The sequence below is a fragment of the Miniopterus natalensis genome, chromosome 14 (genome assembly GCF_054644295.1).
Source record: "Miniopterus natalensis isolate mMinNat1 chromosome 14, mMinNat1.hap1, whole genome shotgun sequence".
Lineage (NCBI taxonomy): Eukaryota > Metazoa > Chordata > Mammalia > Chiroptera > Miniopteridae > Miniopterus > Miniopterus natalensis.
In genome coordinates, this window is record NC_142094.1 from 19,625,140 (window position 1) to 19,652,896 (window position 27,757).

The 27,757-nt window shown below is 38.9% G+C and overlaps 1 protein-coding gene across 2 annotated transcripts in view; it reads right to left on the reverse strand.

The window, feature by feature from the left end:
• VCL (vinculin) overlaps window positions 1-27,757 on the reverse strand; it is a 94,666-nt gene that overhangs the window by 47,455 nt on the left and 19,454 nt on the right. For both annotated transcript variants that reach the window (XM_016224055.2, XM_016224054.2), the window contains exon 2: window positions 12,103-12,173. In XM_016224055.2, coding sequence (XP_016079541.1) covers window positions 12,103-12,173 — 71 coding nt within the window. The remainder of the gene's footprint in view (window positions 1-12,102; window positions 12,174-27,757) is intronic.

The following is a 27,757-nucleotide window of genomic DNA, read 5'->3' on the forward strand; positions in this document are numbered from 1 at the left end:
TTTAGTCAAGGAAAGGAGAGAGCTCTGGACAAAATAATATAAAGGAGACAATCTCATAGGTCTAATTAGACATATACTGCTCCATAAGTTAAAACTAAAAAGCTTTTTAAAGCAGTCAACAAGTTAAAACTTTCACCCCACCCCCAAAAACATGTTGGAGGGTGGGGGCAACTATCCTATATCAAATTCACTGTATTAATAAAATCTGACCTTAGACAATATAGCCAATTGGGTTATAAATACTGTCACACACACAAAAATGCATTCTGTTTGCTAAAGACTGAAGTGCTGTGGAAAAGAACACCTGAAAACCTGATTTCATGGACAGCAGATTACCCTGGAGCACACCCAAAGCAGCAGGTGTTTACATCTTGGGGCTTGTCCATTCAAGAGAGCTGGTCAGGCCACAGGCATATCCTATCTCACAAGACAAAGACAACACTTGGGAGACTGGAAGTAAACAGGTAGACGAAGAAAGAGATTGCAAATGGCTGGAAGGTGAGGATTTCCCCACTGTGGCCACTGAGCCCAGCACCTCCATTTATTTTCTTTTTTAAAATTTTTATTTATTGACTTGAGAGAAAGAGGGGGAAGGGGGGAGAGAGAGAGAGAAAGAGAAGGGAAGAGAGAAACACTGATTTGCTGTTCCACCCATTTATACATTATTGGTTGATTCTCATATGTGCCCTGACCAGGGATTGAACCCAAAACCTTGGCGTATCGGGACAATGCTCTAACCAAATGAGCTACCTGGCCAGGGCAGCACCTCCATTTCTAACCAGGCTGGGCCTGGCATAATTACTTGGCAGGCAAAATCAACTGTCAGGGCTATTCCTGCTCTCTTCATAACACTTGTTGAGACTTCCCTTCCCATCTGGGCAGGGTCTCAGAGATCAAGAAAGGCCCAGAACACTTACATGTTGGCGGAGCCCATCATATGTAAAAATGAAGTGGAAAACAGGATCATAAATATGGTGGTATATTTAAGTGTTTACATTTAATAATTTTAATTGCATGATAAACATCTTTTAAGACTCTCTTTTCCTCCATGACTACATATATGGTATCATTTGAACATAATATTAAAGTCCAGGCCCTTATAAATATTATGCCTGAGTGAGAGGTCAGGGGGTGGGGGGAAGGGGCAGGCTCTCAAATTCTCTCTGCTCCCAGGTTTACAGTCTACCCTGAGCCAAAAGTTTGATACATGAAAATGACTCCTGCCACCTCAAAAATTCTCCCTTCCCTAAGTATTTAAGTATTTAAATTGTTAACCTGAAGACTGAGCTCCAATGAAATTTCCAGCATCGGCTTTCTAGTTTTCCTCAGATAGGAAGTACTGCCTCTATAATCAGTTCATTCCACCCTCAGATCTTATCATGTTTATACATGTGATTAAAAAAATAATAAAAATATATATGTGAAGATTTCAAAAGACTAAGGAGTTATGTAAAAGTAAAGTGGGTGGTTTTTTTAAATATATACTTGCCATTTGGCACAAATTTTACCAAAAATAAATTCATCTGTGTCATCCCAGTACAGGTCAATAAGCTTTGTTCCTGGTGTTGCCATTTTGAAAAAGGTCAAGGATCCACAGCCATTAGTCATCTAGAAACCTGAGTGAAGGCCACAAGCAGTCACAGTTTTTAGGAGGGAGTCAGGAACACCGAGTACAATGACCCGCTTAATCTAGTTCAAGTAGCAAGTGCGAAGCACCAACTCTGTGTATGCTGTGATAATACCATGTTCCAACTTTGTTCCTAGATTTAAGATGCTACAGGCCTCATCCACAAATAATTTCTTACCCTGCCCTAACTCGATGATAGTAAAGGACACTGCGTGTGCACACCCAAAACCAAAATTAAAAACCTCAATGACTCATACTGAAAACATTCAAAACCCTTTAAGGGCAATGCAAAATTCTTTTTGCTAGGACCTGAACATTTGAGATAACAAAGCTAAAATGCACACAAACAATACGGACTCACTAAATTCTTTTATTTCAGATGAGATTAGGAGATTATACAGCCAGTTAAACAAAACAAGATTCCACCAAAGGTAACTAAAGGGAAAATAGCTTGTTGGTAAAGAGAGAGGTGGAAGTGTAACTGCTGCCCTAAACTGTATGCTCTTCAACTTGGTAGGCAGCTTATTTGAAAGGTAGAGTGTGAGTCCCAGCCTTTGAATCCTTTCAAGCCTAAAAGACGAGTCCTAGTCTTTGTCCCCACTTCCTTCACCTCCTGTTCAAATCTGGAATCTGTGAAGGCAGAGGGGATTCTGAGCCTGCAAGTTCAATCAGAACTCTGCTACCTACAGGTCCATTGGCAACCATGGTCTTTCCTCCGTCTCACGCTAGGGTTATCAGAGCAGAAACAGGTGAATGTATAAGCAAGGGTGTCCTACAGCTACCAGTAGTTTTCAAATGTGTGTTGACATGGTTGTGCTTAATAAAAATAAAAAATCATTTTAAAACATTACGAATTCATTGTATCTTTTGATTTTTGTTTTTTTTTGGTGTCTTTTTCTAAAATATATCTTTATTGATTTCAGAGAGAGGAAGGGAGAGGGAGGGAGAGAGAGCTGAAACATCCATGATGAGAGAGTTGTCATTGATCAGCTGCCCTCTGCACGCTCCCAACTGGGAATCAAACCTGCACTAGGAAAAAAACCACGATCTCCTGGATCCCAGGTCAATGCTCAACCACTGAGACATGCCAAGCTGGGCTATCTTTTGTTTTTATACATTCTTAATCAATTAATAACAAAAAGACTCACTATTATTATTATCATTTTTTAAATATGTCTTTATTGATTTCAGAGAAAGGAATGGACAGGGAGAGAGAGAGATAGAAACATCAATGATGAGTCATTGATCGGCTGCCTCCTGCACGCCCCCTACTGGGGATCGAGCCCACAACCCAGGCATGTGCCCTGACCGGGAATCGAACCTCAGTCTCCTGGATCCTAGGTCGATGCTCAACCGCTGAGCCTCGACAGCTGGGCAAGACTCACTATTATTATTTGAAGGTCTTAGCTCAAAAAAGTTGACAATCACTGTTCTACAGCAGAATGTAATGAATGAGTTAGAGGTGTAAATACCTAAACACAAAAACAAAGTGGAATAGATACAGTAAGAGAATATTTTTACTTATAAAGAAAACTGCCACCCTGGCAGGTTTGGCTCAGTGGTTACAGCGTCAGCCTGAGCACCAAAGGCTCATGAGTTCGATTCCTGGTCAAGGGCATGTACCTGGGTTGCAGATTTGATCCCCGGCCCCAGTAGGGGTGCATGCAGGAGGCAGCCAATCAGTGTGTCTCTCTCGGATCAATGTTTCTCTCTCCCCACCCCCCTCCATTCTCTCTAAAAAACAATGGAAAAAAATATCCTTGGGTGAGGATAGACAAAAAAATGAAAAATAAATTTAAAAAAAAGAAAACTGCCAAAAAATAGGCTATGGTTTCAAAAATAATTTGGAGATACAAGTAGGTTAACATCAATCAACAGTTATTCTAAAAAACAATAATAAACAACAAAGTAATTAACAGAATTTAGGACCCAGGAAAATCACAAACTTGTAACCACTTAATAATATTACTTTGACATATGTTTAAAACTGACAATTACAAGGAAAACTGATAAATCCACAATTATTATAGGAGATTTCAACATACATCAATCATAAACTAAGAGTTCAAACAGACAAAATGGTAAGGCTATAAAAGTTTGATCAGTAATATCTATATGTTGACCTAATTGATATAAAAGAACCCTATACTCAAAAGCAAAAAAGAATATACTTTCTTTTCAATCATGTATAGGACACTTACCAAAACAGACCACTTATTATGTCAAAAAATAATTTCTAAGAGTTGATATTATACCAACCATTGTCTTTTGAGCACAATGCAATTAAATTAGAAGTATAATAATAAAAAGATAGTGAAAAGAATGTTGAAATCTTTATAATACACTCCATAATGCATATGGTTAAAGAGGAATTTACAGCCCAGCCAGTGTGGCTCAGCAGTTGTCAACCTATGAACCAGGAGACCGTGGTTCGATTCCGGGTCAGGGCACATGCTCAGGTTTTGGGCCCAATCGCCAGCAGGGGGCTTGCAGGAGGCAGCCAATCAATGACTCTCTCTCAACACTGATGTCTCTATCTCTCTCTCTCTCCCTTCCTCTCTCTGAAATCAATAAAATATATAATTTTTTAAGAGTATTTTACAGTCAAAGTTACAAAATATTTAGGGCTGAACAACTATTAAATTACCTATAGCTGTTTCCAAACTTGTAGTAGGACTTAGAGCAAAATTAAGAGCCAAAATCATATCTATTTAAAAACAAGAAAGACTGGACATAAAGTTTGAAACATTGAAATATCCATCTCCCATCAGGGCACACACAAGCAGCAATTTTGCATAAATAAGTGGAACAACAAATTACTCTCTCTCGTTCTCTCACTCTCCTTCAAATCAATAAATATTTTAAAAATTTAAAATGTTATGAGTTTAACTTCAAGACACTGCCATCGATCACAAAGTGTATCTGTAATATTCCTTCTTTGGAAATACTTAGGAAAAGTGCAAACTGTTATCCTCTGGGAGTGGTATAAAGTTAGTACTGCCTGGAGAGAGAGGGATAGACTACATAACTTCTCAAAAGTTCAGACTGTGGAAAGAACATCTACTTGGAAGCCAGGGGATCACCAATAAGAAACATGTCCTGCCCAGCTGGCGTGGCTCAGCGGTTGAGCATCGACCTAGGATCCAGGAGATCAAGGTTTGATTCCCAGTCAGGGCACAAGCTGGGGTTTCGGGCTTGATCCCCAGTAGGGGGCATGCAGGAGGCAGCTGATCGATGATATTTGTCTCTCATCACTGATGTTTCTCTCTCTCTATCCCTCTCCCTTCCTCTCTCTCCAAAAATCAGTAAAAACATATTTTAAAAAATAAAACATGCCCTGCCACTTACAAGCTGAGCAACTTCAGGCTAAAGTTTGTTGAATCTGTTTTCTTATCTGTAAAATGTAACATATTAACACCTTGAAGTTGATGTTCTCAGAATCACATGCAAAAATGAAAATATATAAATACACAGTTAATAATATGTACTCAATAAATGTGAGTTCCCTTGTCCCCTTTTGAGTTCCTTTTAGTCGTGTGATTTTGATTACTCCGTAGACAATGGAAACTAAGGAATTACATGTTTAAAGTTTTGTTTGTTTATTTCTTAATCATGAAGGGTATACAAAGTAAACTAAGGATTAAATTGCTGCCAATCTGTTCTGCAGGTTAATAAAATGACTCAGAATTCACTATTGGGAAGACTTAAAGCTTATAAATTTTTTTTGTCTGAGAAAGTCTGTGAAAAACAGTAGTACCCAACTATGTTGAATGTAGCAAGTTCATGGTTAACTACTTGAAGTTTTGGTGCTTACTCTAGGTCACACAAAAGACTCATGTGAAAAAAACAAAACATGAGAATCACACATTGGCCCCAGAAGTGTACTGAGTGATATGATCAAAGAATTAATTCTAAAAAAAGATATTCTGGGCACTTTCACAGAGAAGAGTGTCTAAAAATACAAATTTCATCACAAATTATTTTGAGTGTTAAAGATCATAGGCAAAGAAAAAGCTAAATATAAAGACTGGTGATCTAAAAATACACTACTAGTTTAAGTCAAGAGATCGAAATTAAACATAAACATGTTTTAATCCTATTCCATTTTCTTCTTTGTACGTGAGCATCAATCAGGGTAAAATCATACACATATATACTGTAACTGTGCTTAACTAATAAAGTTTAGGGATTAAAACAAGATAATTTCCTAGAAAATGTGATTAATGGTAATCATGTAGATTGCCAATAGTACACACTCCCATTCACAGAGTATTTTAAGAACATTCTTTTATTCAATAGGCCTAGACATTACAATATGTTTCAAAAATAGTCTAAGGGCAAGTCAATCCAAGTTTTGATGGCTTCAAGCAGACTGTTCAGAGCAGCACTATGACAGAAAGGGGCAACACTCACAGCTCTAAATGAAATTGTCGTTTGCCTGCCAAGAGACAAAGAGTGCTGTGCCCTTTTTGAAGAGTCCATACCACAAAACTACCTCACAAGTGATGCCTTTTCATATGTTCGGATACTGAACACCCTGGGCTAAGATCCAAGAACTGTGCCATTTCTGCTCCACTGCAGAAATAAAAACAAAATCCCACTGTACACTGCAACAGCAATTTTTCCAAGGCAAATAGCTTGCCATAAATATTTTTTATCTGTGAGGAATCAAGCTGACGTAAATCCGCACTGACAGAAAGTGACTCTGGTTGGGTTGACATACAGCTTTCTCTCCTTCATAGCACCTATTTCATCCTGTACTGGGCCATGAATCTTCCTGAAAAACCACTTTCACCTTGTCATTCTACTGCTCAGGAACTGCAAAGCTTCTCTGTTGCCCAATTGCAAGCTCCTCTGCCTGGCTTTCAAGGGCCTTCATCAACTGGCCCAACCTACCAATTTAAGCTTAGTTCCTACCACTCCCAGCATGGCTGTTCTTCTCCTCACAGGCCCCCGTGACTGGCTCACACCATTCATTCCTCTAGGAGGGTTTTCCTTTCTACCCACAGCTGTCCCCACACACAGCATTTTCCTTTCCCCTACATCTATCGCCCCAAGTCCCACTTCCTCCACGAAGCCTCTTTCTACTATTCCTACCTACAAGGATAGCACTTTCTCTGAATCCCTGTTATAAAGTTCGTTTGGATTATAGCTCTTTAATTTGAAACTTCTTAAAGCATTTTTTAATAATCTCTCTATGGCAGCAGTTTTCCACCTTTGTTCCTCTATGACACACAGAAGAATGAAACTCACATGTGAGACACACTCCTACGGTGTATCTGGGATTATGCACAAATTCCAGCCACAATAGCTGTAATTCCACTAATTTCTCTCCCACTAAAGAAAGCATAGTAAAAGCCAGTGCATATATTTTACTTCAGTAAAAGTAAAAAGAAAAAGAAAAATACCTAGAGATAAAAAATGAGAGGGATGTTATTATACAAGTGACATTGAATATGCTCAATTTACTTTAGAGAAGCAAAGCATTCACAAGCTTCGGCACTTTATTATTATTAATAACTAACTTGTAATATGTCTTACCAGGGATCATTCATAACACACTGGTAATAACTGCTATTCTATGTAGCACTTAGCATACTAAACACATAGAAAGTAATCAATAAATATTTAATTAACCAGTTAGTGTGTTTAGCCCATTAATCAATCAGTTGCACAGAATATTACTGCTGTTGCCTGATGACTGACAGGGATGCAAAAGGCAAACGGGTACAATAGTTGACTTTCCTGCTGACAGTCTCTAAAGAAACAAATGAATTCTTATAGGATGAGTTTCACCCGTATTTTAATAGTATAGTCTTCCTCTGGTCTGAAGACTGAGGCAATTTCTACAGCAATTGCCATGCAACCCTACACGTTTTGTGCAACACTGTGGCTATTAATGCAATCTTGGGTAAAATTAGTAAATTGTAAACTCTATCTGCCAGTGTAGTCAGGGATCAGATAACTTTTGCTCCCCCAAGAAAAAGCCTCTGGTGACATTGCAAATCTTGCTCTATATTAAAATGGCTCTCACTTTTACAATAAGGAATTGCTCAAGCATTGGAAGTCCCTCGTCAACAGTTACAACACCACTATGTAAATCTTTAACTGATATTAAACCATTCTCCAACATTCCAGCATGCCCTTAATTGCTAGTCAAACAAATAGATGATTTGATTGAGACCCCCAAATCCTGAAATGTCAAAAACTCTGAAAATGTCATATCCTTCCCTATAAAATATCTAAATATATATATATCAGATTGCTTAGGTATAATTTTATCTATACACCACAAGTCTTCCATTTTCTCTAGCCCTGACATCTTAACATTCTAGGAGTAGAGATGGATCTAAGAATAAATGTTTAAAACTTATTTTATTCTTTAGTGTTGCCAAAGCATACACTATTTAGAAATCCTTGTGAAATTAGATTTCCTTGTGACAGAAGAAGCTTCAGTCTATCATGCCCTGGAAACTTCCAAGCACCAACCAAACAGCCTAAAAGAATGTCCTACTCAACAGTTCCAAGGATGTCACTAATTGTTTCCATCTGTTTCCCCTCTCTGTCCCCTCCCCCTCCCAGTCAGGGCATCTACCGGTTATTTTCTGCTTCATTCTGCATTCTAAAGAAAAGCAAGAATAGCATTAACAACCATGATATTTTAAACTGCAGAATATTTATATGCGTCAAAATTTGTTTGACAACCACAGCCATATTGTTTTTGTAGTCTAGGCTATTTTCAGGTAACATTTCAGAGTATAGCATACTAAGTTATGTACCTTTAAAACACTGCTCAGTAAATTTTTCAGTTATCATAACACACTATTTCCCCAATTCTCCAAGGACACCAGGGTTTTCCTCATGGTCCAATAAAGGTTAAAGCCTCTAAATGGTTTCCTCCATTAATGATCCTTACCAAAATCAACGGCTTCCTTAAAAGTCACACAATGATGACTTTCTAATTCTGTCATTTTTTCCATATATGTTGGTTAGAATTCCCTTATCAACTAGAGCTACTAGGCTACAGTGAAGTACAGTCTGTACAGAAAAGGCAGGATAGTTATAAACTTTTTTTCTTGTGATAACAACTTTTAAGATCCCTTAGCAACTTTCAAATATAGAATACAATATTGTTAACTCCAGTTACATTACATGTTACACATTACATTACATCCCAGCACTTACCTACCTTATAACTAGAAGTCTGTGCCTTTTGATCGCCTTCACCCATTCACCCACCCCCAGCCCTGTGTCTCTGGCAACTACCTATCTGTTTTCTGTATCTATGAGTTTGGGGTTTTTTTGTTATTGTTATTTTTTTAAGATTCTACAATAAGTGAGATCATATGGTACATATCTTTCTCTGACTGATTTCACTTAGTATATTGCCCTCAGTATCCATCCATGTTGTTGCAAATGGCAGGATTTCCTTCATTGTTACGGCAGAATAATATTCCATTATATATATACTTACACAGTACATTTCTTTATCCATTCATTCATTCATTCATTCATTCATTCATTCATTCATGGACCACTTAAGCTGTATCCATGTTTTGGCTATTGTAAATAATGCTGCTATTAATGTGGAGGTGTGGGTAACTTTTTGAGATAGTGATTTCATTTCCTTTGGATAAATACCCAAAAGTGGAATTGCTGGATTATATGGTAGTTCTATTTTTAATTTTTCGAGGAAACTTTGGAAAGGCAAAATAAATGCTTAATTCTTTTCTTTAAATTACCAATTACCAAGAGTATGGGGTTGGTGTCCTAGTTACCACCAAAGGTGATCAATTAAGTTTTGTTTTGTTGTAAAATTACCTACTTTTTAAAAGATGTTATTACAACTATGGCACACTCCTTAATTTTCCTAAGTTCCCAAAGAAGCCTATGAGAGTGCATTGCATTTTTCACTGCTTTATATCTGGGAGTGAGCAGAAATGAGCTTACTGAAGAAATTCATTTACTGATCAAATGATATTCACAGACTTGAATGTCAAGGCTGAAAGAACTTTCTCTAGGATCATCTAGTCCAACTACCCACCTGATGCTAAAACCCTCTGTACACTCTCTCACCATGCTCTGTACATTCCAGGGGGTGAGGGACAAATGGGTACAAATTGGAGCTGTTTTTAATGTAAGGTCAATGAAAGTTTAATTAAAATATGTTTACTGACAGCTTAAGATTCCTCTCAAAATTACTATGCTCATGGAATGGCACATAAACAAAGTAGGCTCATCTTGGTTAGAGCTGGAAGAAACCTTGGAGGTCACCAAGGTCAATGCAAGCAAGTAACAAAAGATACTCCCACAAAACAGGCTGTATGAAAAACAGATGCTTCTGGTACCTTACTTACTGACACATGAATATTTTGCAGAACTAACAGAAACACAGTTCTGTAGAAACACCCACTCAGTAAGTTAGAAATAAGAAGACATCCATATGGGTGAAAATTTGCATCTGTTCAATGAAAATAACAGAACCTACAGAGGGTAAAAATAAACACTCTCACTGTATTTACAATTGTGATATAGAACAAACATCCAGAAAAGTGCACAAAACATATGTATAATGTAATAAATAATTATAAAAAAACAAATACCCAACACTAGAAGCCAACACTAGAAGTCAAAACAACTCAACACTCTAAGCCAAGAAACAGAACATTATTACCACTTTAGAAGCCCCTGTGGGCCTCTCCCTGTCTGTAACCCTCTTTCTTCTTCCCGGAGGTACCACTACCCTGACTTTTATGATCATTATTTCCTTACTCCTCTCTATCATTTTAACAAATAAGCAGACATCCCTAGCAACACAGTTTATTTCTACAATGTTTCTGAACTTTAAATAAATGAAACCTGTCTGTGTAGCTATTGATAATTCATTCGTATTCCTGAGTTTTTGAGATTTATTCAGTTTTTTTCTAAATGAGGTGAAATTCATTTAACATAAAATGAATCGTTTTAAAGTGAAAAATTCCCATTCCTTTATTACTGATTAATGTTCCAATTTATGACTATACCATGATTGTTTTTATCCGTTCAACTGTAGATAGACCAGTGGGGTGATCATGAACACTGTTAATATCAATATTTTTGTATATGGATCCTAGTGTGCACGGGCATAAGTTTCTCTAGGAATCATACCTGGGAGTGGAATTTCCTATATTCTACTTTATTAATGCCAAACTTCTTTCTCAAAGTGGCTGCACCAATTTAGGTTCCCAACAGCAGTGTATGAGACTTCCAAATGCTCCACATCCTCAACAGCTGATATTATCAGACTTCTTAATTTAGAGGCGTATAATGGAATAATTTGCATTTCTCCGATAACTGATGAGATAGAGTACCCTTTCATAGATTTATTGGCCATTTGGATTTCCTCTCATTTGAAGTGCTATTCAAATCCTTTGCCCCCTTTTTTGTAATGAATACTTATCTCATTCTTATCGACTTGTAGAGGTTCTGCTTTTTTTAAAAAAATTGTCATGCACCCTGGCCACTGTGTCTCAGTGGTTTGGGCATCGTACCATGCACCGAAAGGTCACTGGTTAGATTCCTGGTCAGGGCACATGCCCGGGTTGCAGGCTTGCTCCCTGGTAGGGACGTACAGGAGGCAGCCAATCAATCTCTCACATCAATGTTTCTCTCTCTCTCTCCCTTTCTTTCTATCTAAAAATCAATTTTAAAATATTTTATAAAATAAAAAACTGTTATGCATCAACCTTTGCTTTTACTCAGGATTTGACTGCCATATAAAACAAAGCCATTAATCAAAGACAGTATAATCAAGAACCTGGGAAGTTTTAACTAATCAAAAGTTAGTATCTCTGCTTTTATGCAGGATAGGCCAAAACGCCTGAAAATTATTTGTAGGAGAATTAGGTGATATGTAAATATAACTTAAATTTAAAATGCTATTGAAATACAATAAATTTTTTTAAAGTTATTCCCTTAACTCTAAGCAAAGGTGTTCAGTATACAATTCTGATTTGTGCATGCTAAAGTCAGAATATTTCTGAATCCTTTTCATTCTGGAAAACAAAATTCAGAAGTCATGGTTTTATTAAAAATAATTATGTTGCCCTGGCAGGGCAGCTGAGTTGGTTAGAGCACTGTCTTGAAACACCAAGGTTGCGGGTTCAATCCCTGGTAAGGGCACATACAAGAATCAACCAATGAGTGCATAAATGAGAGGAACAACAAATCTCTCTCTAAAATAAAATAAATAACTAAATAAAAATAAACATCAAATACAATGGTCTTTAAAAAAATAATAATGTTTAAAAGGCTTAACACCAATGAATAAAATCAACAGTAGGAAACCTAAACCTAAGTGTTAAAAGATGAAAATGTGAAATGTCAATTGTAAACACAGCCTTACATTAAAAATAAAGTTGCTACTAGATCAGTTACTTTTCTTTCCTAAGGAGAATTATTCTGCTTTGCAACAAAAGAATATTTTAATTACTCACTTAATAAATGCTGGTGGCATATCTCTCTTTAAAATCTGATCCTCAGTTGTTTGAACAGTCTCTTTTCCAACCTACAGAGGAAAAAGAAACACAATTCAAATATAAATTCTCAGACTTTTAAGACTATTAAACATTTTTAAAACATATACTTTATAATAACTAGGTTCCAAGAAAATTTCTGGATATTTTGAAATTATCAAGGTTTCTCACATATATGCTTCCACAACATACTTGGATAACTACATGAAGCACAAACGTAACGTATTAACCCTTCTCCAGAGTAATTAATTTGAAGGCATCATTGAACACAGAGGGGGGAAAAAGAAAAATTCATATGTGTGACGTGTGCATGTTTAACTGACAAACTGCTCCGTCTCTAAAAGAGCACATGAAGTACCTGAATCGAGTTGGGTAGGCTAAAATGTCTATAGAGAAAAAAATTTGTTACTAAACGAGGAAAAATATGTGAAGGAATTATGACTCTGAAATTAGAAACCAAATATAGGAAAATATAGAACTTCTGCCCTGGCCAGTGCAGCTCAACGGTAGAGTGTCAGCCTGAGCATCAAAGGGTCTCGGGTTCGATTTCCAGTCAAGGGCATGTACCTGGGTTGCAGGTTTGTTCCCCACCCCCAGTCAGGGTGCATGTGGGAGGCAACCAATTGATGTGTATCTCTCACATTGATGTTTCTCTCCCTCTCTCTCCCCCTCCTTCCCTTCCACTCTCTCTAAAAAAATCAATGGAAAAAATATCCTCAGTTAAGGATTATAAAAAAAAGGAAATATATAACTTCACTAGTAATCAACACATTTTTTCTCCTTGCAGAGCAACTTAAAAAGAAAAAAGACATAATGCTAAACGCTGCAATGAAATAGTTTTACGCCTTGCTGGTGGCAATATAAATTGGTATATTCTCTTTAGAAAATCATTTGTTTGTGTGTTAAGAGACATAAAAAATATGATATCTGGGAGTTCCACTTATGAGAATATAGCCTATAAGCAATAATATCAAATGTGATAATAACAATATTCACAAAAGTGTTCACTATCATGTTATTTATGAAAACTAAAACTTTTATTTTTTAATATATCTTTATTGATTTCAGAGAGAGGAAAGGAGAGGGAGAGAGAGAGAGAGAAACATCAATGATGAGAGAGTCATTGATCTGGGGATCAAGCCCGCAACCCGGGCATGTGCCCTGACCAGGAATCGAACCCCGATCGCCTGGATCCTAGGTCGATGCTCAACCGCTGAGCCATGCCTGGCTGGGCTAAAATATTTTTTAAATAACTTATCCAACAATGAGGAACACTTAAGTAAATTAAGAAAGCTCTTTAGATGGAGTACTATGGGGCTATTAAAACCATGGTTATAAAGACTCAGCACTATGGGAAAATTTATGACATATTTCATTAAAAAGGAAGAATAAAAAAATAAATACATTATCATTAAAACAAACCAAAAAAACCATATGTATAAGGAAAAACAGTGAAATAATATAAAATAATATGTTACCAGTGGTTTTATTAATTCTTGTGAAATTTTTGAGTGAATCTGTATCTGTATTTCCTGTTTTCTAATTTTCTGGAATGTGAATACACAATTTTTTTAGTTTAAAAACTGATACTAAGCACTGGCTGGTGTAGCTCAGTTGGTCGAGCACCGTCCCATGCACCAAGAGGTCACTGGTTCGATTCCCAGTCAGGGCACACGTCCAGGTTGTGGGCTCGGTCCCCGGGGGGGCAGGGGGGGGCATGCAGGAGGCAACTGATCAATGTTCCACTATCATCAATGTTTCTCTCTCTCCCTTCCTCCCTCTCTAAAATCAATTAAAAATATATTAAAAAATTAAAAACTAATACTAAAATATCACTCTGGGTTGCTTAGGTACAACTATTTCCTACCTAATAATTTCAGTAATTATCTGTCATTTTATATAAATCTTCTAAGTGGTAATGGCCAAAAATTTTTAAAAATTGAAATATTAAAAGCCACACTAACCAGACTGTGTGCATGTGCATGTGTATTTATTACACCACAAACAGTACACATCCTCACCTTCTTCAAAATTACTCCTATGTAGGGCTTAGATGTCAATTTTTCTTTCACTATGTCACATATTGTAAAGTATTATAGAAGTAAACTTTAATACAGTGGATGGTGAAATTCACCAGTCCTATCCATAAATATAAACCCAACTTTAATGCAGAAATCTGTGAAATTTTCTAAACTCAGAATAGAAAGTATCTCAATCCTACCATTTAACCATTTAACTCTGATTGAGTTTAAAGAAAATCAGTAAGAGAAATCCCTAAATGCACAAAGAAAATAACACAATAAACTATTCTTGGAGAATACAAGTCACGCATAAGTTAATGAATACAAGTTTTTTCTCTCAAGTTAACAGCTCAGGAAGAGCCACACACACACACCACTGTGTAACAGCCAGCGCCTTTGTAGACAATGGGCTGCCTGTACCATAATAAAAGCCTTTTAAATCAGCAGCTGGTTCAGTAGAGTTTTTCAGATCAAAACATGACAGAATATTTCCAGATGTATTGTTCACTATATTTCCCAACTAAAATCAACCATTCAGAAAGCTGTGGGTCATGATTTCATGAAGTAAAAGATGGTGCTCACAACAATCACTAGTTCATACTAAGTATAAAGGGCCTAGAAGGAATATTCACATTTAGATGCATGGAGAGTCCCTGTCTTTTAGACATACACATATATACACCGAGAGAGGGAGGGAGGGAGAAGGGGAGAGAGAGAAAACGAATTCCTCTGATGTCTTCTTTAGAAAGTATTCAGTTATCCAGTTTTATTAAACATGCACCAGGCACTGTTCTAGGTACTGAGGATAGAGCAGGGAGTAAAAATAAGCTTCCTGCCCTCGTGAAACCTATATTCTAGTAGGAGCAGAGAGAGAGTGCACAAGTAAATAAATAAACAAACAAGATCATTCCAGAAAAAAATGGTAAGGATGATGCCATAAAGCATGTAGCAGCCCTGGACGGTTTGGCTCAGTGGTTAGAGTGTCGGCCTTCAGACTGAAGGGTCTCGGGTTCGATTCTGGTCAAAGGCACGCACCTCGGTTGCAGGCTTGATCCCTGCCCTCCAGCCCCCCACCCTCACCGGGGGCTCGTGAGGGAGGCAACCAATGGATGTGTCTCTCTCACGTTGATGTTTCTCTCTCTGTTTCTCCCCATTCCTCCCATTCTCTCCAAAAGACCTCAGTTAAGGATTAACCAAAGGAATGGGGCAGAGGGAGCCTATCTTAGAAAGAATAGGCAAAGAAGGCTTCTCTGAGAAAGCAACGTTGGAGCTGAGACTTTGAAGCTGAGGAGGAACCACTCATGCAAGAGCCTGAAAAGAACCAGAGGGAGAAGAAAAATAAATTGGGGTATATTCGAAGAAACCACAGGAGGCCAGAGAGGCTGTGGCCCAGTGAGGAGGAAGGTGTGATGAGGCTGGGTAAGAAGGCAAAGGCCAGATTACAAAGATGCTTTTAGGCCAGGTTAAGGCCAGGTTTGGAATCTTTTCTAAGTACAACAGGAAGCAGGAATGCTAAACAAGAGATTGACACGATCTGATTTTCTTTTTAAAAGGTCATTTTGCCTGTTATACGGACAAGTGATCTTAGCAGGCAAGGAGAAGCAGGGTGACCAGTTAGGAGGCTATTACAGTCATCCAGGAGAGAAATCACAGTGACAAAACAAGATGTGAAAGTGGAAATGGAGAATTACTTCTTTTGGAAGCAGACAGAATTGATAGGGCTTGCTCTTGAACAGATTGGGGTAGGGGTTAGGGAGTAGACTGAAGGAAAGAAAAAAAATGCTTTTCTCAAAGGCAGCAATGCTAGAAGGCTGATATATAGCAAAGATGTATCATGAAAAGATAAAACAATCATTAAGTATACCAGGCAAATCCATTAAAACAAATATTCTGACCCCAGGAGAGGTAAGTACTAAAGAATGAATTTTATTTAATTACTTTATAGCTCTCTTGTAAGGGTGAGGGTAGGTGGGGAAAGAGAAATAGATAATAAAAAGATATTCAAGGGCTACTTATTTAAAAGCTATTTTTAAGTATTTAAGTGATGGGCACTAAATCTGGTTTACTATTCAAAGCTGCATTCATACTGACAGTGATGGTAGCCACAAATGCTCTGATCTTCAATATACTCAGTCTAGAATTAGGGCAGGTAAAATGAATGGTCCTGTTTGCAAGGCACAACACATCAAACATGCCTATGCAGAATGACTGGCATTTTCATTTGAGGAGTTAATTTTTGGCAATGCTATCCAACAGAACTTATTTTATGATGGAAATGTTCTACTTAAACTGTGCTAATACAGTAGCCATTAGCCATGCGTGGCTATTGAGCACTCGATGTGGGTCTAGTGCAACTGTGGTACTGAATTATTACTTTTACTTAATTTAAATTAATTTAGAATTTTAAATTAAACTTCATTTTTTTAAATGCAGTTTTAGGTTCACAGCAAAATTGAGGGGAAGATACAGAGATTTCCCATACACTTCCTACCCCCCCCATTAATAGCCTCCCCCATTAACAAACCCCACCAGAGTGGTACTTGTTACAGCTGATGAACCTACAACTGATGAACCTACCATTGACACATCATAATCAGCAAGTTTACATTATGGTTCACTCTTAGTGTTGTATATATTACATATATTTACATAGTTTACATTAGAGTTCACTCTTGGTGTTGTATATTCCATGGGTTTAACAAATACACAATGGCATGTGTCCCTCGTTATGGTATCACACAGAGAACTGCCCTAAAAATCCTGTGCTCCGAGTAGTCATCCTCCCCTGCCCCCAAACCCCTGGCAACCAGATATTTTTACTGTCTCCCTAGTTTTGTCGCTTCCAGAATGTCATATAGTGGAAATCATATAGTACATAGCCTTTACAGATTGGCTTCTCTCGATTAACTTTAATTTAAATTGCCACTTATGGCTAGAAGCTACCATATTGGACAGCTCAGGTCTACAGGTCGTTGTCTCCTAAAACTGATCTCCCTGCCTCCATAGCCCTCCCTCTTCCATCCAATGTACCCTCACACAGCTGCTAGATTAACCTTCAGTTTTGCCTTTGCTACGTGGTATCTTCACACACAAAAAAGGAACTGGACCTGGAAAGCCAGGTGGAGAAAAGAGAGAGATCAGACAGTCCCAACAGAAAGAGGAACGGGGCAAAGGCCCCGATGTGTCTGAGCACGTGATTGACTTGATAAGAAAGACAGACTGCTGTGGCTTCAGCAGAGGACAGGAGGCCACAGAGGAAGGCCTGAGTCAGCCTACAAGGGGCTGTATAACAAGTGAAGGCAGAGAGAGTTAGATAACTTAACCTGCCCGTTCATTCAAAGGTGATCATTCTCGGTTCTAGATCTTTCCAAATCAGTGTTCACTCACTGAACTATCAAGTCAAGAACTTCCAAAGAAGCCAGTTTCTAAAAATATGCAGGACCAGAAAAGCTTTCCCTTTTTGTGAGCAACTGGCAAAACCTATCTAGGAGAGCCAAAGACAAAGCTTTCACAGGAACATGCTTTCCTCCTCTCTCCCCACCCCATCAGACAGAAACAGTCTCTATAGTACCCATCGTTTGCAAATAAAAAAAGCAAAATTAAGAAAGGGAATAATTCACAAAATGCTCTTTGTTAAAGAGGAGGAATCTTCATGGCTTGTGGAAGGACATTTTTCCTGAGGTCAGCCTTAGGGTGGGGAAGCCTATGGTTCCTAAAATAGGCTACAACTCTCAAACGAGCAGGTCATTAATAATCTTGACAAAAGCTTCTTAACCACGTTCAGCACCGGGTAATCAAAACGCTTGGCTGGTTAAGCCAAATGTTTTTTTGCTACAGACATATTAAGAGCATATGCATGGGAATTTGGTGACTTGGTTTCTAGTTTTGACCTACCTAATAAATGGCAATGGGACCATAAACAAATCATTTAATTAGTCAAATATTTCTCCTACACTATGTGCTCTCTTTAGATGTCTCACTTGTCTACTGTAGGTTGGCCAGGTTTCACCTTTAAATTTATCTTTTTGCCCTGGCTGGTGTATCTCAGTTGGTGGGAGCATCATACTGGTACACCCAGTAGGGGGCGTGCAGGAGGCAGCCAATAGATGTTTCGCTCTCGTATCAACATTCCTCTCTCTTTCTCTCTCTCTCGAAAAATCAATGAAAATATGTTTAAAAACCACATACACAGAAAAAAGAATGGCATATAGGTCTTAGTTATAGTCAAAGTTCTGAGCACATTTTCCAGGTCAGCATTTAAAAACAACCCTTGCAAAATAATCTAACTTTATAGTAAATGCATTTTATTTTTTTCCAAACTTTATTCCGTTGCTGAAACTCAGACTTCTTGGCTCTATTCACTACTAAAATTATTTCTCTTTTATTTTCTTCTTCAGAGAATTGCCTCTAACTGTCGAGACCCAATCCCATTCAATTCAATAAATGGACAGCAAGTGCCAGCCATGCATCCACGAGGTGGTGGGAAGAGAATGATAAGAAATAAAGCATCCTTAGACAGCAAGCTGAAACAACACAGCGAAGGGGTGAGAGGCCTGGGGGCATGTTTAGGGGCTTGGCAGGGAGCCCTGTTTCCTTTGAAGAGCTCTTACTTTGTTCAGTAGTTAATTTAAATATCTTTTGTTCAATATGTGACTTTAGTTCAAAATTCCCTGTGAGAGGCCTTTTGTCTTCTGCTGTTGTTGTTATTACTCCTTTCATCACAATCTACTCGATTTGATTCAGTAATGTAGAGAGATTTGGTTTCCTTCCAGCAAAAAAGAGCTTGGCTGGTTCAAGTCACTAGCCAGGCTAAAGAATATGTTAATGTAGATGACTCCCCTAGCTAGACTAAGCGTAAGAAAACAGGAAGACAAGACACAGCAGGGAGGACTCGTGTTACCAATTTGTACTTATAAGTGGTAGCTATAGAGCATTATATTGAATAGGTGGCGGGGAGATGGTAATCAACACAAGTTCTTCATGGCTAAGAATATACAAATAATGAAAACATACGACTAACTTTCAGTTAAAGGTACAGGGCCAATTGACTGTGACCAGACAAAGGAATGTCATCCATCTGCCTGTACTTCGTTTGGCTCAAATCAATGTTTCTTATGGTCTTACGTATTAGGCTGATCAATCCGTTATACTAAACAGCCATTCTGATACGCAGCTATGTCCAGTACCATGCTTGGGACACACGGGAATAATGTATGTGACCCACCATCAGCAACACTTTTGTTTTCCTGCAGTGATGATGGGCTTATGATTCATCCACTCCCTCACTGGTAGCTTTTGTGTCATTCACAGGTGATACACCAAAGTCAGGTGTTTAAAAAGCCACATATCCAGGAAAACTAGGACTCTATTCTGATTTCCAACTCATTCACTTAATCAAACACTCATCGAGTACTTTCTATGTGGTAGGCACTGTGTGCAGCGCTGTGTGTGACAGGGATACAAAAATAAGTGAGACTCAGTCCTTGCCCTTCATAGGCAAGAAAATGCTTAAACGAATCACTGTTACACCATGGGTAGCACATGCTATAATAGAGTTACACACAAGTTTCAGCTCTGCATCAGTGAGGTAGGGGAGGTTTCGCAGAAGAAAAGATACTCTAGGGAGGGTGGTAAGAGCTCTCCAGGAGTAATGGGATTCATGGAAGAAAGGAGAGCTTTCCAGTAGTGGGGCAGCACATGCGAAAGCACGGCCAGCTCAGGGAAGACAGATCCACACGGCTGGGACACAGCGCACAGGTTGGAGAGGAGCTGAGGAGAGGAGGGATCATTGGAGAAGCAGTAAGAGGCCACATCAGGGAGGGCCTTGTACGCAAGGGGCCTAAGCGCTATTCTCTAAGCAATGGGAAATTGTTTAACAGTTCTAATCAAAAGATATTATTAGGTTTGCATTTCAACAAGAAAAATACAGCAAGAATAGACCAGAGGAAAGGTAACTAGGAGGACAAGTTTTTTTGTTAGTCCATTTATTCAATCAACAAATACAGGGTGGCGCAAAAGTAGTTATACAGTTGATCATATGGAAAATAACACAATAATTAATAAATAATAACATAAGGATAAACTCTGTTTTGTGTACTCACAACTGTAAACCTACTTTTGCTGTACCCTGTATGTATATAACATACCAATGTCAGGCATTACAGGCAGTGAGGAAGAAAACACACATGGGCCCTCATCTCAAGGAGCTTAGAGCCTTAGTGAAAGATAAACTAAAGAGGAACTAAAGCAACAGCATACATGGACATGAGGGCAGATATAAGAGATGCATCTACGCGGCATTCACTCCATGTGGAGGGTGAGGGAGAAATCTAGGATGACTCCCCGGCTTCTGACTCAAATGACTTGGTAGTACAGGTAATATAAGAAGCCAGATCTGAGCCCTGGCCGGTGTGGATCGGTTGGTTGAGAGTTGTCCCATGCACCGAAAGGTCACGGGTTCGATTTCCAGGCAGGGTACATGCCCAGGTTGCTGGTTTGGTCCTGGTCAGGGTATATACCGGAAGCAACTGATTGATGTTTCTCTCTCACATCGATGTTTTCTTTCTCTCTCTCCCTCTCCTTTCCTCTCTCTCTAAAATCAATAAAAATATAAAAAAAGAAAGCCAGATCTGAGAGGGAAACTACTTGTACCTATGGGATATCTAGATGGGGATAAGTAAATGTTCCTCAGTTTACTTGCCCGGACTCAAGAAATAGATTGGAAAGTAACAAGAAATCAGGAAGTTCTAAAAGCCTTGGACAATGAATGAAACAGAAACAAAACCAATAGATAAGCAACTGGTGGAAGAACAAGCTGGTGAAAAGAGCTGAGAAGGAAATGTCTGAGAGGGGCGGGGCAATGGTAGAATTGTGTCATGAAAGCCAAAGGAACAGAGAGTTTCAAGAAAATAAAAGGAGTCAACAGTGTCAACTGCCAGAGAGAGGTTAATGATTTCTAGTATATTCACAGCATTGTGCAACCATCACAATTTTTTATTTTATTTTATTGATTTCAGAGAGAGGAAAGGAGAGGGAGAGAGAGAGAAACATCAATGAGAGTCATTGATTGGCTGCCTCCTGCATGCCCCCTACTGGGGATCAAGCCCGAAACCCAGGCACGTGTCCCAACTGGGAATCAAACCCTGACCTCATGGGTCAATGCTCAACCACTGAGCCACACCAGCCGGGCCAGCCATCACAATTTGTGAATATTTTCATCACCCCAAAAAGAAACCCGTTAGTTTCCTTCCCCGCCCCCATCCAGCCTCAGGCAACCACTAATCTACTTTCTGTCTCTATAGATCTGATATAAATGGAATCATACAATATATGTTCTTCAGTGACTGGCTTCTTTCATGTTGCAGCATGTATCAGTACTTCACTGGGTTTTACTGCCAAATAAAATTGCATTGTACGGTTATTGCATTTTCTTTATCATTCATCAGTTGATGGACATTTGGGTTGTTTCCACTTTTTGGCTTTTATGAATAAACTGCTGTGAACATTACTGTAGATGGTTTTATGTGGGTATATGTTTTCATTTCTCCTGGGTATATATCTAGGGGCAGAATTACTGGATCGTATAGTAAACCTGTTTAATGGCTGAGGAAATGCCAGACTACTTCCCAAAGAGGCTGTAACATTTAACATCTCTACCACCAATGTATGAGGTCCAGTTTCTCCACATCATCAACACTTGTTCTTTCTTATCTGTGTTTTTTGTTTCGTTTTTTAATCACAGCCATCCTAGTGCAGGGGTGTCTCACTGCGATCTGGATTTGCACGTCTGATGGCCAATGATGCTGAGCATCTTTCCATGTGCTTATTGACCATCTGTGTGTCTTCTTTAGAGAAATGTCTATTCAGGTCCTTAAGCCATATTTTAATTAGGTTACGTGTCTTTTGCAAATATTTTCTCCTAGTCTGTGAGCTGTCTTTTCACTTTGTGTTTTTAATTTTAATCAAGTCCAATTTACCTATTTTTTCTTTTGTTGCTTGTGCTGCTGGTATACAGGAATGCATCCCCTAGGGATGGAGATACTCCTGAGAAAAGCATCATTAGGCGATTTCATCGCTGTGCAAACATCATAGAGTGCACTTAGCCAACCCTAGATGGTATAGCCTACTACACACTTAGGCCATATGGTATGGCCTGTTGCTCTGAGGCTACAAACCTGTACAGCCTGTTACTGTACTGAATACTATAAGCAATTAACACAATGGTATCTGTATATCTAAACATATCTAAACATGGAAATGTACAGTAAAAAATGACCCTAGTCATTTTTGGCTAGTGTGGCTCAGTTGATTGAAGTGTCGTCTTGTACACCGAAAGGTTGCCAGTTCAATTCCCAGTCAGGGCACATACCTAGGCTGCAGGTTCAGTCCCCGATGGGAGCACATACAGGAGACAACTGATTGATGTTTCTCTCATACATGTATGTTTCTCTCTCTCTCTTCTCTCTTTCTGTCTCCCTCCCTTCCCTTCTCTCTCTCTAAAATCAGTAAAACATATCCTCAGTGAGGATTAATAAAATAAGATAAAAAACGGCACACCTACATATAGCACTTACCATGAATGGAGCTTGCAGGACTGGAAGGCCCTCCGGGTGGGCCAGTGAGTGTGTGGTGAGTGAACGTGAAGGCCTAGCACATTACTGCCCACTACTGCAGGCTCCCCTGCTTCCTTCCCACAGGTCAGAATGAACATAAAGCTGTCCATGCTGCTCCATGAACAGGGATGTGGGCTGCACGGTTTGGAAATACCGGGGAGAAACTGACAGGATAAGGTGTAGATCACCTTAATAGTGACTGTCAGGAGGCAGTGAAAGGTGGCCTAAGGATCAGTAGGGACAAGAAATTTAGGTGCAGAGATAAGGAACACAGTGGTTTGTCATGGCAATGTGGTTTTAACTGTTGCATGTTGGAGCTGTGGTTAGATTAAGGAACTTTATGGTATTTTAAAAAAAAAAAAAAAAAAAAAAGAGTGTTTAACATAGCAAGAATGTGGAACTGAAAACTCAATTTTTTATTTTTTTTAATCCTGAGGATATATTTTTTTTTCATTGCTTTTCAGAGTAGAAGGGAGAGAGAAAGGATCATCGACATGAGAGAGACACATCGATTGGTTGCCTCCTATACATGCCCTGACCAGGGCCGGGGATGGAGCCTGCAACCGAGGTACATGCCCTTGGCTGGGATCGAACCTAAGACCCTTCAGTCCACGGGCCAAGGCTCTAACCACCGAGCAACACCGGCTAGGGCATCAATATTTTGACTTTGGAAATGTATTTTTTGTTCCATTGACCCTGTCTGGCATTGAACTGATCAAAGAAATAAAACTTATCTGTGCTTTACATCATTACAACCTGAAAATACTTCCAAAGTACAGGGACAAACTAGCCCCACACGACCACAGACAGCTTTTACTAAAGTGGCACTTAATACTTGTGAAGGCAGCTCCTGTGGACCTGTGTCCTTGGATAGGTCTGAAGTCCTCAACAAAGAACTTACAGCATTATATTCTGAGGATATGAAGCTAGATCTGGGAAGGCTGTAGCGCCCTCCAGATATGTGGCACAGGGGGACCGGCTCCTTCCACTGTCTGAAATAGGTCAGTGGCTGACTAATTGGGATGTAATGTGTGCCCTCAAAATTGAGGTGCTGAGTGAGAGGGACCTATTGCCAAGCTCCACAAATACTGCTCCTGTCAAAGGAAAGAAAATTCCACCTGAACCACATATCCTTTCATTTCTTACAGGAAATTCAGTTCCATTACAGTCTTATGGAACCGCCACCATGTATAATCTGATGGGTCCATCATTGACCTAACCATCATTACGGGGCACAGGACTGTAATACCTAAGGAGGTTTTGCCTAACCAACATCATAAAGATTTATTCCTATGTTTTATTCTAAGAATTTAATAGTTTTAACTCTTACAAATAGGTCCATGATCTATTTGGAGTTCATTTTTGCATATGGCATAAGGAAAGGGTTATTTTGTTTAATTACAGTGGTACCTCGGCTTTCGAACGTCTCTGTTGACGAACATTTCGGGTTATGAACGCCGTAAACCCGGAGGTAAAGGCTTCGGTTTTCGAACACGCCTCGGAAGTCGAACGTGCCCCACGGCTTCCGCTGAGGGCAAGATCCTGAGGCCCAGCTGTCGGCTGTGGAATGATTCAGAACTCGAACGGTCTTCAGGAATGGATCATATTCGAAAACCGAGGTACCACTGTAGTAGAAAACCAAGCATGCTGACAGGCTGAAGGAAAGAAGGCAGGAAATTAGACATTAATTATGAAGCAAAGTCCCTGAAAAGGCAGGGATAGAATCTGGAGAGCAGGCAGAGACTATCCTTAACCAGACTACCCTTAACCAGGAGAAAGGCCACCTCTTCTCAGAGAGAGACAAGAGGGATGGTGAGGAAAATAAGTGGAGATGGAAATATAACTGTAACTGTGGAGTTTATAAGCTCTGTCTTCTTCTTAGGAATTTATAAGGCATATTAGTATAGTTAAGGTGTAAGATAACCTGCAGTCAGAAAATCCATTTAATTTTGTTTAACCTACCATTTTCTAAATACATGTGACCCAGGATTCCTAATTTCTTAACAATAACTATTAACCTATGATGGAATTCAGATTTGTACAACATACTTAGGGAAATAGTGATTGAGGCCAGGAGTTGCAAACTTGGCTTTTGAGCAAAATTTGGGCCAAGAGTGGTTTTTGTTTGGCAACCCCCCTTTTTTTTAAATCAAGAAATTTCACAGAGATCCAAATTTCTGACATCTCTTGAAATAGCAAAAGATTTGGCCACATTAGATCTGCATTCCAGCAAGGAAACAACTGGCTGGAACCCAAATGTCCCATATGGGGAATAGAGGGTGGGGCAAACGTAGGTTTACAGTTGTTTGTATGGAAAAATAATACAATAAATAATAATAATACAAGAATAAACTCTGTCTCAAGTACTCACAACTGTGAACCTACGTTTGTCCCACCCTGTATGCTTTCTGCACCATCATCATCTTCACATCCAGATCATGTCACTCATTTGTGTCACTGCCTGTGGGTATCTGAGCACCATTCCTACACTCAGTAGCCTTCTCAGAGTTTATACAGAGTGAAAAGTTCCTGAAGCCTCTCTTAGAAAGTCCTTACCCAACTCCTCTGTAAATATTTTATAAAAGTGCTCTTCTTGTGAGAACTATGAGAAAGATTTAGAAGTATTTATGTCAGGAATGACAAAACGGCAGTGCATGGAACAAGTGCCCACAGACCTATTTTGTTTGACCTGCACAGAATTTTTTAAAATGGAAAATTTCACATCAAAAAGAAATAAAGATTTCCAGATTTTAATGAATATCAGGATGATCTAATAACACTAGGCCCTGTTTCCATATGGCAACAATAAGCTGGAGACAGTAGTAGTTTTCTTCTACTACTATCAGGGCCTGCATTTTTCCATTTACCACAGTCACCACCACTCCCCAGTGTCCTATAACTGGCCTGATTCACTTATTACCTATTTGGTCCTGCAGGCATCTGAGTTTGTGCCACCTAATTTAACAAAAAGATTTGGTCTTTCTTTTTCCCCCCAGTGTTTTTGGTTTTTTGGTTTTTTAATGTTTGTATTGATTTCAGAGAGAGGAAGGGAAAGGGATAGGAAAAGAGAGAGAGAAACATCAATGATGAGAGAGAATCATCAATTGGCTGCCTCCTACACCCCCACACTGGGGATCAAGCCCACAACCTGGGCATGTGCCCTGACTAGGAATCGAACCGTGACTTCCAGGTTCATGGGTCAACGCTCAACCACTGAGCCACACCAGCCAGGCAAAAGATTTGGTCTTATTTAGCACAGTATGTTAGGCAAATTCCCCAATATCATGAGTGTCATGTGAAATTTTACTTATGTCTCAGCGATTTCACCAATAATAATTTCACATCCCACTCTCCCCTAAACACACTGAAAAAATAACTAGAAGGAAATACAACATGAAAATAGAATCAGACAATTTTTTATTTTCTTCTTAATCCTTTTCCGTACTTTCCAGATTCTTAAAAAAAATATAAATATAGACAAAATTTATAAAATGTATTAACAATATTCTTGGTAAGTAATTAAAGTAATAAGAAACCACCAGTGCCTAAAAGGTACAAATTTTTACCAACTGCCAAAACTTAATTGAAATGTACATAAATGCAAACAATAAAATGGGTTAAACAGCAGATGAACCATGTCAGTAACAAATTTTAATGTCAAGTAAGCTCATTTGATGCAACATACTTTCCTTAGAACTAGTGTTAAGCTGCCTGGGCAGCAGCTGTTTATTCTAACCCAACATGAGATTGAATGTATCAATTAAGGCTAGATAAATGTTAGCAGAGCAGCCTTGCTCACCAGATCCCTGTTTATGAACATAGTTGGGCAGGGTTCCAATTTGCAAATACTACATTCTCTCCCTCAACTCAGGATTCTTCTGCAGGCCTCACAACCACTTACACTTGTGCTATGAATGGCTACCAATTGAACAACATAAGCAGGTCATCAACACAGGGAACTCATCTCCACCACCCACTTTCCCCCCAACTCTCTCAATGGAACACAGGATATGGCTCCTTCCATTTCACAGAGAATTTCAGAGTGAAAAAGAATTTGGCAATCTAATCCAAATTCTTCACTTTAGAAATGAGGCTCAGAGAGGTTATTTCTCTAAGAAAGTTGCAGAACTTGAATTTGAATCCAAGCCTCATGACTCCCCTTCCTGTGTTTTCAAGTACACTTCCTAACTTGCAAGCAATATGTTGTTAAATGACAACTATCCCTACACCCATGTACAATATAGTAAACCCTACTTAAAGTGATTTCTGTTTTGGTTTCAAACATATATTAGTAAGTGCTGCATAAAAGAACATGGGGGGGGGAGAAGAACATAGGGGTCCCCTAATTCTGATCCTTTAGTTCTGCTTTAGAGACAGGAACTCAAGCAATAGTTATGGGAAAATAAAAGCACTGTTTTTCACTCAATCTCCTTTACTTTTTCTAATTTTTTAAGTTATTAAAAAGAGAACTCAGTATTACTTCCACTAGTTTCATAATTAAGTAACTGGTGCATAACCATAAATACTGGTGGACAGGAAAAGATCATTGCATGATTGGAATGTAACCTTTTTTTTTTTTCTTGAGTACATTTATTAAAGCTAGGGACAGTGAGACAAAGGAAGGGCTTAGGATAGAAGTAGCAACAGGGGGGAGTCTTTGCTCTGGCTCTCTAGAGACATTATAGGAAAGGAGTGAGCCACACAGGGCTGCATGGACTCACTGAGAAGTCGAAGTCAGAGTGACAGAAGTGAGCTAAGGTGGGGCTTCTGTTAGCTCACAAGTCAAAGAATAGGAGGCCTTGGAGACAGGTTCAGAGGGTTATCACAGGATGAGCTGCCACTGCCCACTGCTTCCCTGGTTGCAAGTCTTATAGAGATTCTTAGAGTTTAGGAGAAAGACAGTTCATGCCCAAGAAAAGAGGAAAAAAGGCATGGGTGTGCTCCAGAGAGAGCCAGCCTAAATGTAATCTTTAGTAGATGCTT